The 13,969-nt window shown below is 37.1% G+C and overlaps 1 protein-coding gene across 3 annotated transcripts in view; it reads right to left on the reverse strand.

The window, feature by feature from the left end:
• LOC131427208 (hemicentin-1-like) overlaps positions 1–13,969 on the reverse strand; it is a 224,203-nt gene that overhangs the window by 121,728 nt on the left and 88,506 nt on the right. Inside the window, exon 1 of one of the 3 annotated variants that reach the window (XM_058590196.1) lies at positions 12,937–12,975. The exons of the other annotated variants lie outside the window; for them this stretch is intronic. Coding sequence (XP_058446179.1) covers positions 12,937–12,955 — 19 coding nt within the window. The 5' untranslated portion in view covers positions 12,956–12,975. Of the gene's footprint in view, positions 1–12,936; positions 12,976–13,969 lie in introns of those variants that run through there. 3 annotated transcript variants of the gene reach the window in all.

Below are 13,969 nucleotides of genomic sequence, written 5' to 3' on the forward strand. Positions count from 1 at the left end.
TTCCGGTAGTGGTGCGACTGTATTTATTTAAATGTACCTTTTACCAGCTTAGCAGATGTGTGCTTCTGTGGCTCAGTTGATTGCCATACGTATTTTGTGATCCAGAGATTCTCCGTTCGAGTCGCACGGCGGTCACAATCAGTTTTCTTTTTTTTTTTTATTTCAATGAATTTCATGTTATAGAATTTAAGACACAATACTGAATGTTCTTCATCGTAAAGTTGCGTGAACTGCGACACTCCATTTATGTGCATCTAATAAGATGTAAAATCACAGGGTTTTTTTTTCCAAATGTGTGGCATTAAACGTTCTAACTTTACGGCAAATCAATGAAAATACATTTTATTATTCCTATCGCTTGCAATAGGTGTTGACTGCATTTATTTTGTAGGGACTTAGAATTTGAGTTTTACTAATAAAATTGAAGTTTTGTGAAATTTGTACAACAAGAAATGGAACGTAAAAAATGCATTTCATGTATTAACGAATGGCAAACGAAACCAACCACAATTTAGAAAAATGCATTGTTAGATTTTGCTTTAAAGAGATCTTAAGAAATAAAGTGAATAGTGATAGGTGATAGATTTTCTAATTTCTTAGATATTTTATGTTTTGCGAGCAATTAAGACATATCTTAAAATTTCCGCTCTCCTAAACGACATCAATTCTAGTCGATATAATACAAAACATAAAATTTCAATTCTGAATTATTTCTAAACGTACAAGAATTTTGAACGTTTGTGACTTAACGATAGAACAGGTCAGTTTCATTTGACTTCAATTCAATGTAACTCGGAAATTTTAATCGATTTTGTTTGAGATTCTACGGCAAACATAAAACAAAATCAGAAATTCAGTAGAAATCATTTACGTTTGTGTTGTACATAAAAACTGTATCGATCCTTGTGTTTAATCTTTGGTATAAAAATATATTTTTTTAATTTTACTAAAATTCTTAAGGTTTTCAGTAAAATCTAGGTATAATTTTTTTTTGTAAATTGTATTTAAAATCAATTACTTACTGAAATAAATGAAAAAAATGTCATACATTTTAAAAGCTTTGACTTGATTTTGTTTGGCATAATTTTTCCAATGATAGAAATTCTCGAGATCCTTTCTGGTAATGATAATGGTAATGATAATTTGGGGCAGAAAATGTAAATGACATCGCTTTGGTTTTTGGTATATAAACAAAAAAAATTGTATATATATTTTTAAATTAATCGATTTTTCAAGGTTTTGATTTTTGTGTAAAATTGGTAGCTGGGCAAAAATTGTAGCTGGTATCACTAAAAATCGAATTATATGTAAAAAAAAATACATATATATATATATATATATATATATATATATATATATATATATATATATATATATATATATATATATATATATATATATATATATATATATATATATATATATATATATATAAACATATATATATATATATATATATATATATATATATATATATATATATATATATATATATATATATATATATATATATATATATATATATATATATATATATATATATATATCATCGCTTTGAATTTCGAGATTGTCTCGCCATTGCTGGTCATCTATCTACAGTTTTCCTTATAGATTTGGCTGGATAACCCTATTTTTCATTTGTTTCAATCCATTTCATTTCTGGAAGTAGAACCTTTCCAATGGTGAACAAATTTCTAAAATCGGTCAACTAACAACAAAGTTATGGTTCGGTAAAGTTGAAATTCTCAACATTCTATTTGCGATGCTGATAGGCCATATTTTGAGCTTGAAAAAAACTTGGGACGGGAAAAATCACATATTCATTGATTTTTCTAAACGATCGTCAATAATGATACACTTGAACTAATCTTCAACATTCACAAAACTCGAGAGTGTTAAATTCATCGAAATTGGTTAAGTAATAACATAGCTGAACTATGACAGCTCAAAGTTACCGATTCAACCTTTTTTAGGTATGGTATTAAGAGTTTTAAGCTATCTAATATTGCTGCTATGCTTTTCTGATAGGGTCATATAACTCCTGATTGGGTGAACTCATCCCAATACGAAAAATTATTGCACATTTCCAAAGTAAAGTGTGAGATTATTAAATAGAAAACCTAATTTGATGTTGTAATGTTTTTAATATTCGATTATTTAATTTGTTCCCAAAGGACAGAATTGGCTATACTCCTACGCGAAGAAATACAATGAAACACGTAAGTCTGAAGAACCTAAGTATAGCTAATTGAAAAATATTTTTTAATCATCAGAATCAGAGAAGATTCCAGGTGCTGAACAGTAGACACTGAGATTGATCAATGGAGTGCCCGAAGTTCGTTCCAGCATTAAAATTGCGAAGATTTGTTAATTTTCTTTTTAATTCGAATTAATCGTAGAATCATATAATTTTCAAATCGCATCTTCATACTCCATAAAACGACAAGTTACGCCCTACCCTTCATCCACACCGTCAATCTTCACCGCTGGTATATTTTCTTGCACAATATTTCCACAATGCCATAATTGTTCTTACAGAAAATTAACTTTGCTGCAGTTTATCTCATTCATTCTAGCATATTTCCTCGTCGTCTTGCCACCTTCCGTCGCCGCCTGCAAGTGGGTGCTGAACCGATGTGAAAACGTTTCTTAGGATTCCCACCGGCTGCGGACCCGTCCTATAGGTATTCCTTACATGCTTCAGAGAAAAGAGCTCCCACTGCCACCGAATACCTACGGAACGTGGACCATCAACGCGTGACAACCACCCAGACACGAGTGAAACATCCGAAAAGGGGCGTCCGCCGCCGACAGGTGAGGCGTGGTAGGGATGATGAAAAATAATAATTCTCATAATTGCAGCTACAAGCAATGTGGCGTGTCGTGTCGTGGCATGCCGTGTGACCCAACCAACCAACTTGTTGAATTCAGGAAATCCACGACAACCGACCACTTCGGAACTAAAGGACGAGAGAAACACAAATATTTTTTAATTCGATGCATTTGCTAAGGCGGCGTTTTTTTTTGTTTGCTCGGGCTAAGCTTTTCCATCGAAAGCCAAGGGATCATTAAGTTAGAATTTGGAATTCGAAGCGACATACCGGGAGCTTGAAAAGGGTAACTACGGACGCCCAATGACTAACAATGTATTGAAACGATTATGATTTTCATTTTATCTTCTACAGTTTAGTTTGGCATTTACGCGCGTTCTGTAATGACACGTATTTAGACGAATCGGCTCAAACATGCGTTGAGCTGACATTGAGATTTCAGTTGGAATTGAGGTTGAAGATTTCTAAAATTCTACTCGGATAGTAATGAAGAAAATTGTACCATAGCGAGGTCCCAGGACGATCAGCAGGAAAATGAAATTAAAATGACATGCAAACTAAAACGATGCCAATGTTTCGCTCTGTCGAACACTGATTGCTTGGCCTAATGGTAGTCATTTATCTTGCTCCTTATCGACATGCTGAATTCAGTTGGCACATGCGTTTAAAGAATTTTCTCCGCTCCACTTTGAATTACTGAAGTAGCGCAAACACAAGTGTTTAACATTTATGAATCTCTGTTCAGTCACTGCCCGACAAGAAACTGAGTGTGCTGCTACCAGCATGGGACAGTGGCTACCAAATTACTCTCATTGAGGTCAATGCATATGGGAAACCGTTTGTGACTGGTACCCACCTGGAACCTTAATTGGCTGAACTGATCATTGCTGAGTGCCGAGTGTTTCAGTCCTTTCACCACGCACGACACAATTTCGAAAATTGCCTGACAGAGACATACACTTTCGACGACGACGACGACTACGACGACTACGACGAGAGTCCATTTGTCAGGCTGTTCAAATGTCAACATTGCACCAGCAAACATCACATCAAAATCGAAAGTATGATGGAAAGCGAAACAATCATCTTCAACAGGCAGTGAGTTGATAGCTTCTTGAAGCCGCGGAGCAAAAAATAAAATCTTCCGAAATGTTTTTACAAGATGAGTTCAGCACTTAAACACCCGACAAGGTTAAGCAAACCGAAGCCACCTCATTTTATTTCGCGTTCAAGTGCTGTGTTTTTTTTATCAGCCTTCCAGCACAAGAAACCAATCATGACCAGGTGGTAATTGTCTGCAAAATTCCATCCGTATCGACTCGGGTACTATTTGTTTTTATGTGCAAATATCTTTCGATTGGTAGCTTTTGGTTATGGCTTTGGAAGTATTTCAAGAAGCAACTGAGTATTTCAACCGAATTGAAATTGCTTAAATTGTTTTCTATGTTTCTTTTCCGTGAATCATCGTGAACCGAACTCAGACGATCTTCGATTGTAATGCAATTAAAGAATGCCAAAGCAAGTCAGGACGTAAGTATTAAGTGTTGATGTCTCATATTAAATATAAAAAGTTTTAATATTGCGCGCTCACGAGTCCAAGTGGTACGTAATTAAAACTATGTTTCAAGGAATCATCTGAAACGACGACTTGGGTAGATTTCTAAACGTTTCTAAAGCACATAAAAGATGAGTGAAGATTTCCAACCATCGAATTATTTCGACAAATGCTGCGTCTACTGAGACAAATTACTCAATAATCAGCGTTGGGAAGTTTGCAGTGAATTGTTTTCCTGAGCCAGACAGTGAATAGGATTATGATTAAAATATTTTTTTTTCATTTTTGGTCTTAACTCAAAAAACAATGAGTCAAAGGCAAGACGTAAACATATTGAAAACGGTTATGTGCCCTAGCACAAAATTTGGCTAACCCCTGAATGACCAAATCTGCATCGACCCGAAATAGTCGAAAACGCGTTTTCGTTCGGCACGTCAGTAAACATTTGGGGGTTTGGACCTTTTGGGTTCCGGTTTGTGCTAAAGTGCACATGACTAGTTTGAATCATTTACGTTTCGCATTCAGCTTATCAGTGCATTAGCAGATTATGTTGATCTACTAATGCCACCTCGCGGACCCACATAATCCGCTAAGCAGACGTAAAGTCATTGCTATTTGCAACGCACTTATTTTACACTAAAAGTGCTGTCTATTCTGACGTGCCGAAAGTAACGAAACCAATTGACGGCAATGCTAGTCGCCAACAGATAGTAGTCAAATAGCAATGACTTTACGTCTGCTTAGCGGATTATGTTAGTCCGCGAGGTGGCATTAGTAGATCAACATAATCTGCTAATACACTGATGAGCTGAATGCGAGACATAAGTGACGTCAGTAAAGACATTGCACTTCGTTGCAAATCAAAAGTGTTCTGTAAATAGCAGAAACCTCATGTCTGCTTAGTGCTTCAAATTGAACTGCCGAGTTTTGCATTAAGCAGCTCAATTTGAACTGCTATACATTGATGAGTCAAAGACGAAACGTAAAGATATTCAGTAGCATTTTATTTCACACATTTTTTTCTCATCATTTTTCATTTTATTTTTGAAAAATCTGTAATTTTAAGATGAAGTAATATTTTTCATGCACGAAACAGTTGTAAGATATCAATTTCGTTTACACAAAATATTTGGCCATGTCTTATTGTTTCCTACGTCAAAATGTGACTGGCCATTTTCGCCCCACCCATTTTAAGATTTTCGATTTCGAGGTTGAAGTACTTCGAGCCAGATTGGGCACGTTTATGTGGGGATATAATATAACATCCCGAGTGACACTATCATATCACGCACTATATTACACGCATGACCAAAAATGGTCATTTTCGCCCCTGTCTTCCCTACAATTAAAATTCCATGCTAATTTTCATCAGTAAACGTACATGGGTGCTGAACGTATTCTTTGAATAATTCATTTCGAATTATACTTGATTTTCAAATAGTTGTTTTTGAAGTCAAATTAACAATATCAACCAAGGATACAAAAAGGTTTTCTTTTCAAAATTGACATTACTAGAATTCTGCGAAGTTGTCAACAAGTTTTCAAAAAGATGAATCTCACTTCAATGCATCATATTCTAAGGTACAATGAGAGCAATTCTTGCATCGCAGCTAGAGAAATAAAAAGCTGTACTTCTGTGAAGTTGTTTAAAGATTAAAATTTGCAACGTTTTTTTTTTCAATTTTCACCAATGTTGGCAAAATCATGATCAGAAGAAGTTCATTTCAGTGTCACTCGTGAAAAAATCAGTTCTAAAAAAAATCTCAGTGACTGAAAAAATCACTTCCGAGATTCTCATTCATGAAACAAGCATCCACAAAACTCAGAACCTCGAAGTTCACAAGTGGTTTTTTTATGTCAGCGAAACTTGATGATGAATTTCCACCCACCGAAATATCGCTAAAGAGACAATCAAAAGGGAGAAGAGTCTCCGATGATATATCGATGCTGGATTTTCTTTACCCTTCAGTTCGATACCGAAGTGATTCGTGCAAGATTTAATTATTTTATTTTCAGCAATAATAAAATCTCTGCTGAATAAATTCGCAACTGAAAAATAATTACTGCAATACTTTCGATGTACGTGGGGGTGGTCAATATGAACAACAATATTTTGAAGTAGGACTACGTCTTTCTTTACTATGCTCACCTGAGTGCATTTTCAAAACTACACGCCAGGAAAGTGTAACGAAATTACTACAGATTTGATTTCTTAAGAACTATTTCCCAAGTTGAGTATTTTCTCTGATTCTTTCACGAAACGAATGGAAAAAGACGTAAGATTGTTGTTATTACCACGTCTATTACGAAATTAATAGGGTGCCATCTTCACTTAGACAGTGGAACTACACTACATTATTCAACTGGTGCATCAGTCAATGGCGAATATGAGGTTCCGTTCCTCAAGCCTAAACGCAAAAAAATAACGACTAGTTCTTCTGTGAGCATATCTGCTGTTGGACATTCGCAGTGTGGGTTTCGCTTCAAACAAAAGTGAATGCATCATCTTGGTAGTGGTCGTTTGCATTCGAGAAAAAGAAAACGGAAAGTGGACAATGATGGGGAACATAATACAAAATCAGCCGTTCTGATGGCTCTAAATGTTATCTAAAGAACTATTAAGAAAACACCAAACGAACGTCAGCTATCATTTTGCTGCATCGCGTTCGAGAAAAATGCTCCGAACAGTGTTTACTATCGTGAAGAATTATACAATTTGGTCCTTCTAATGCCAGAAATGAGTCCCGTACAGCATTTGATTGTTTCTTTCCCTGAAATATTGAGATCAATGTAATATTGAAATATATGAGCGATGCCGTCATCATCCAGCTGCTGGTCGTTCGCATTCGAGAAAAATATACGCAGAAAAATCAACTATTCGGCGTTTCTAAGGGTTTCCCGAAGGACCATTCGAATTATACTTCTTTGAAATAAGCGAATCGGAAGTAAAAATAATCTGTTTAGAAAAAATCTAATGAAATAATCGGTATAGTGAACCGTTCGCAGTGCGGACTGCGCATTAAACGAATGCAAATAAAACCAACATTCAGTTGCTTCGACTTCAACAAAATGCACTGAGCAGTGTTTAATATGGGAGAAAATTCCACAATATGGCACCTTTAGAAACTAGAAATAAATCCCAAATAACATTTTGACAGTTTCATATCGGGAATTTTTCATGAAGCAACTTTCTAAATGTTCTAGTTTTGAAAACCTAATATGGGCGGAGCTTAAAGCAGTTATTTTGAAGATTTAAAAGAAATGTAGCCAATCGTTTAGTATCAAATCAATTGCTATCTATACACATCTCGAATGTCAATCTCGCTGTTATGTCTCTGGGATTACCTACTGATAAAAGTTTTTTGTCAGTAGTTCCAAACAGTGATTATAGCGACGGAAGGTTGTTTTATTTCCATCTGACTGATTGCACGACACTATTTAGTTTAAACCCAATAAAACGCTATTTAGCCTAAATTTGATTCATAGAAGTAACAGGAGCGCAGGATTGTCACCATGACTGCAATACTCAAACGCTGCACCTGCGATTGGCGCGTTTGAATTGACGAAGCGATAACCTGAGCTCCTGTTACTTCTGCGTACGATATTCGAGTAACATTAGGTAATATATTTAATAAGCAGCATAACATGCTCAGTGATTGATTTTACTATCGTTATAACTATCATTGATCACAGCACTTGCACACGGACGGATCACGAGTTGAAGAGGCTACTGGGTTTGGTATATTCAACAATAATGTTTCGGCTTCATTTAGGCTTCAAGATCTGTTTATATATCAGAGCTAGCAGCAGTTCATTATAGTTTGAGTGTAATCGTCACATTATCTAAAAACCATTATTTTCTCTTCACAGATAATCTGAGTGCAATTGAAGCCATTCGCTCAAACGCTGCTGGCAAAAATGAACCGTTTTTCTTGGGCAAAACAAAACAGTGCCTGAAGTAAAAATTATCAAATCACAATGGTTTGGGTCCCGGCTCATTGCTCCATTCCAGGAAATGAAAGAGCCGATATATTAGCCAAACGTGGTGCTTTTGAGGGTGAAATTTATGAGAGACCGATTGCTTTCAACGAATTCTATAACACTCTATTGTTCCTTAAATATCGACAAAGGCATGGTTCAGGGGACTGGATGTGTGTAGGAATTTCATTCGTGTGATGTCCAGACTCATGTCCAATCACTACACGTTAGATGCACATCTCCTTCGAATTGGACTTCCCGAGACTAATCATTGTGCTTGTGACGAAGGTTATGTCGTTTGGACATGCGTGGAGTATCGTGATGTCAGATCTCAAATAATAAATTGCTTTCGTACCCAAGGTAGACTATCCAATGTTCCAATTCTTGCTTGTCGTGACCTTCCTTACATGAAACTACCTTATTATTTCATTAAGTCCATTGGAGTACCAATTTAAATTTTATTTTATGTTAGACTGTTTTCTCTTCCATGAGTTCAACCAATAGCCAGCTATATTATATGAATAAAAGTGATGAACTGATACAAACAAACCGGAAATAGTTATAAGATCATGTACAAAATAAATGTATTTTATTTAATGTAATAGATTTGACGACTATGAAAATTCTTCTGTTAGAGAATCATGTCAGATATTTTCAATGAGTGAGAGCTTTTTTCCCAAATATCATCGAGCAGAATGTTCGCTAGTAAACTTTTCATGACTGATTTTTTGCTTCATGGAATCAGCTTCAGTGAGAATCGAGTTTGCAAAAAATCAGTACTGAACTTTTCTGATTGATGATTGTTTGTTCGAAAATCACTTCTGAAATATTTCAGTCGCGATTTTCGAAATTTTGATTTTTTTCTAGCACTGCTTTTCACGTTTAAACTGTATTTCGATTATTTAGAAATATGGAAAACGTTGCACTTTACCATGGGAAGCCTTTTTTAAAATTTGCACTATGGAAGAATGTGTAGAACATTATCGTTACTGTTTAGAATTGTACTAAACGCAGCAGCATAATTCGTTCTCCATGCCATCGGTAATATGATCAGCAATTTATGATTGAACTGATAACAGTGTGAGATAACCATAAATAACTCAAAAATTTAGTTCTCTCAAACTTTTGCAAACAATGAGGAAAACTCTTCAGTTATTAATATACTTTCTTATAAAATTCAATCACTGTTGAAAAAATTAGAGGACTATCGTTCTGTTGTTCACTCATTCTTTCAGAAGAACTAGTTCTTTTGAACCGTTCGCGAACGGAGATTGGCATCTCTAGTACCGAAGTTCAGCTGTACAAGTATTGATACCATGGTCGAAAACGATAATTTCTTGTAGTGCTTTAGGTAGAACTAAGACTTCGGAACTAAATTCTAATTCTAGATTCTGAAACTAGCTTTTTCGAACTAGATTCTCTACTTGAATTTAATGCCTTGGATTTAATGGACAATTCTGAAACAAATTTTAGAATTCTGGAACAAAATTCAGGATATGAATTCTAGATCTAGAACAAAATTATAAAACTGAACCAAGTTTTTGGAACTGAGTACTGAAATATAATTTTATTCCTGAATACAGTTTCAGAATTCATTGTCAGAATTCGGATTAAAAAATTAGAGCTTACATGCTTAAATGAATTAAATTCATGAACTGAATTCTTGATCTGGATTCCGCATATGAATTTTGCAACTGAATTCCAAGCCAATCGCAGGTTCCGAATTTAGTTCTTCAATTCGATTCAGTGATACTTTAGTATAGATGCACCGTTACAATTCTGGAAGCGAAACAGTAAAAGTTTCAAATTTTTCAGGGGACGGGTATGTCATGATGTGTTAGTCGATGCCTTTCATGCAGCCCACCTGGGTTCGATTCCCAACCCCGCACATAGGGTCAGAATTTTGTTCTGGTTCGAAGAAGCAAAGGATCTTATGGTTAAAAAAAATTCACACATTAAATATTCAGAAGTGTGAAAGAAGCATGTCAGTTTTGTTCGTATTCACGTTCATTTTTTCTGGGGGTTGAACTTGGAAACATAAATAGATTGAAAATCAGATCTAAACTGATTTACGTTCTGAGAAAGTATCGAACACGTACTAGATTTGAATTACAGTTTTCGAAAAAAAACGTGTCGAACCATTTTATATGAGAATTCCAAAGCTCAACTCTGCCATTTCAAAAAATAACTATTAACCAAACCGAGAGCGCCTCGAAGCACATAAAAAACTCTTTAGTATAAGATCAAATTTCTAGAATTAGCATTTTGTCACTGACTGTCTCAAACTTAGATCTATACGATTTCCCCAAACGAGTTCCCAATGATGGTGGGGACTCATTAGAATTTTTCATAATCGCACCTCATTTAAAAAATTTTTAAGCAAAATTAAATCACCCTCGGTTCAGCTCTGCCTTCAAATCACCTTTCCGCCAACCTCTGGAGTCATGACCGAACAGACCTGAGTGGAAGAGAAACTTGATGATGGGTTTTTTATTGCCTCATTATTTTGATTTTCAACCACGTACCACATTAATGTGTGGTATCACAGACACGCCAAGACCCAAGCATAAAACTTGCCAGCGAAAAGCAAATACTTGACTATAGTTCTTTTACCCCTCGGCCTCCTCCCACCAGCCATCACCAACACCACCCAGAACCAAGTCCAACTCCAACTTCAGACAACAACCAACCAACGTCTAACGATGAAGAATTGACGTTGGTTAACCTCTCGCGCGCGGGTGCTGAATGAGAAGATTGCGACCCCGGACCCTCCCGGAACAATTTAGCATCACCGCGGAGTGATTCGACAGATCATCGACCAAACTGACGGCTGGCTGCGTCTAAGCACTTGAAAAAAATAAAATACGAAGGAAGGAAGATGAAATTACCACCTGAGCCGAAATTGTTTCGCTGAAGCAAAGATTGAGACGAGGATTTTAATTGCTTTCACTCCTTCGAGACGCTGTTTGTGCTGCACCTTTTTTCCGCTTCTTTCGAAACCCTTTTCGGGGGTTCCTTTCGCTGATGATCGATCGGATCAGGGTGTGACTTTTTTCTACTATCCGGACAGGTTCATTTATCACAAAGCAGCATTAGGTTGTTTTTCTATCGCATGTCCACTCGGTTCAGAGATTATGGTTTGATCGGTCTTCGCACTTGCTGTTCGTCTGCATCATCCTATGGCTTGATTGACGAGATTCGAATCTTCAACGTGCCGGGCAGGAGGTGGACCGCGATGCTGTCCTAAGAAGAGACTATAATTAACGTCACACGCCGTGCCGCCAATACAATAGAACCAGCTCATGGCGGCGGAGCGATGATGATATTTGAATAGCGGGTTTTGAAATCTGGAGGTCGAAGGACATCAACCGCGCTATGTTGCGAGGTTGATTAGAGGCTTGGCTGGTAGAAACAGAATGAATGCTTGTCGATCCGAAGATACATTCTAATTACAACACCAGAGTGCTCATTCCTTGAACTGTTCGATGTCTTTAAATCAAATGAAAACAAACGAACCTCAACGAAGAAACCCTTTGCCCGTACATGGTGACCCCAAATCGAACCACAACTGAACCGATGATGGCCGATTGCTTGGCGGACGCTTGTCACGTCCCGACCTCTATCTCGAATCTTTCTTTTACGTACATACAGAAGCTCTAGAAAACGGTGACACAGTTAATTTCTCCATCCTCGGACCATCACAATCTGCCCACCTGGTCCGTCCGTCCGTCTGTCCGTCCGACCGTGATCAAGATGCGGATGCAGATGGAACTGTACGCAAGAAGAGAACAAACACGGCCGGCCAGAAGCGAACTTGAAGCTGCGTGTTTTAAAGGTTGTTTGTACTGACGGCACAGGAGAAGGCCGGAAAGGGTCTCCGCCACCGTCGTCTCCTTCTCGCCAGGTGAGTTGTAAAACGTGTTTTTATTTGCTGACTATCCACGAAGAAAGTTGTCGATCGACTCAGTGTATGCCCAATATGTTCGCCTACGGAGTAGTGGCAGCCCGCGTGAGACGGGAATGTTGTGGAGGAAAGTCAACCAAACAGTCATAATTTATCCAAGTTTTTCGTGGCTTTCTCTCGACGGGTGAATTGATGACGATGGCGAGTGCGGCTAACACTTCCATGCCATGCATGAAGCTGGGAAATGGAGACGGCGTTCGACCCCGAGGAGAAACCCCCGGTGAGAATCGGCTGCGGCGCAGGGTTTCTCCTTTAATGAGCTGCTGGGACTGCCGCTGGGACTGGAACTGTGTAGCTATGTCAGGGTCTTGTAGGAAGGCCGCCCGATTGGAACAGGGTTGGAATTTATTGACACGCACCGATGGAGAACGGAATGAGGTTGGGTCGTCGAAACGAGCAATAGTTTTTCGAAAAGGCCCAAAAGGTTGCGTTGATATCGAACAGCTGCTGGAACCCAATTAGTCAGAGGTATCTGACTTATGATAACTGGACCAGAATCTGCTCGTGTGTCGAAAAAAAGACAATCGATCTAATTCGAACGAAAATGCAAACCTTTTTCGTTTTTATTTTACAGTTATATGTTAAAAGTGTTTGTTTCGAATACTCACGGAGAATGTTACTTGGCATCGAGAAGTACAGCGATTTTCCTACCTGGAAATAAATTAAAGTAACAAATTGTTAATAGGTTTATAGAAGAAACATAATTGATTAAATGACACTTAATGTAGGGGAGAGTGTTCGGTTACCGGCACTCTATTATTTTAAGCCTATAACATCTGACTTTAACTTTAACATTTAACATCAATGTAAAGCTAAAGTCCCTAGCTAACAACTGATTAAGAAACTAAGTTGATTCGTTTGATTGGAAGAACTTTATTATCAACTTAGTAAAGTGATAAATTTTAGTCATTTCAAGAAAGGTGTTCGGTTACCGGCACCCAAAAAAATTTCAGAAATTATTCAAAGAAAAAACGGAATTTGTACTTTTCGGAAGCGTTTTGGACAAAAGTCTTCATTGTCTGATGATGACTTCGCCTTGGCTCTCTTGGCCAATGATTTGGATGGTGGCGCCTTTGGTCTTGATTAGGCCGGTCTTCCACCGGCTTTGCGGGATTGAATACGTTGCTGCAGTCGAATTTTTTGGCTTGCTATCCACTAAGCAACGTTTGATGGCATTATTCAGTGCATAAAAGCTTATTTTCCTTAACTTTGACGATTTGTTTCGAGTCGCCATGGCTAACAGAATCAGAGAACAAAAGTTTTTACTTATGTGACGGATACATTGAAGCAAATTGATTTGTACACGTGTTGCGTATCACTAGAGATGCCAGTTAACCCAATAAATTTAGCTAGCAAAAACAAAAATATCGCGCCAATTTTCAAAAAGCTGTAAATTCTGACTAATGTCTGCAAACAATATAAGTTTCACGATCTATCGAAAGAAATGGAGTGCCGGTAACCGAAATCGGAAGACATTTTGAAAATTACGAAAAAAAATTTTGGTTGCGAATATTTTGATAGCATCACAGTATTAAATCACGAAATAGATAGTTTTCATTTCATAAATATTCAATCCACTCACTTTTTCGATTGATGCTTTTCAATTTATGGCACTATAAAAAAAATGTCAGAAAAAACTTT

Source organism: Malaya genurostris, chromosome 2, assembly GCF_030247185.1.
Source record: "Malaya genurostris strain Urasoe2022 chromosome 2, Malgen_1.1, whole genome shotgun sequence".
Taxonomy (NCBI): domain Eukaryota; kingdom Metazoa; phylum Arthropoda; class Insecta; order Diptera; family Culicidae; genus Malaya; species Malaya genurostris.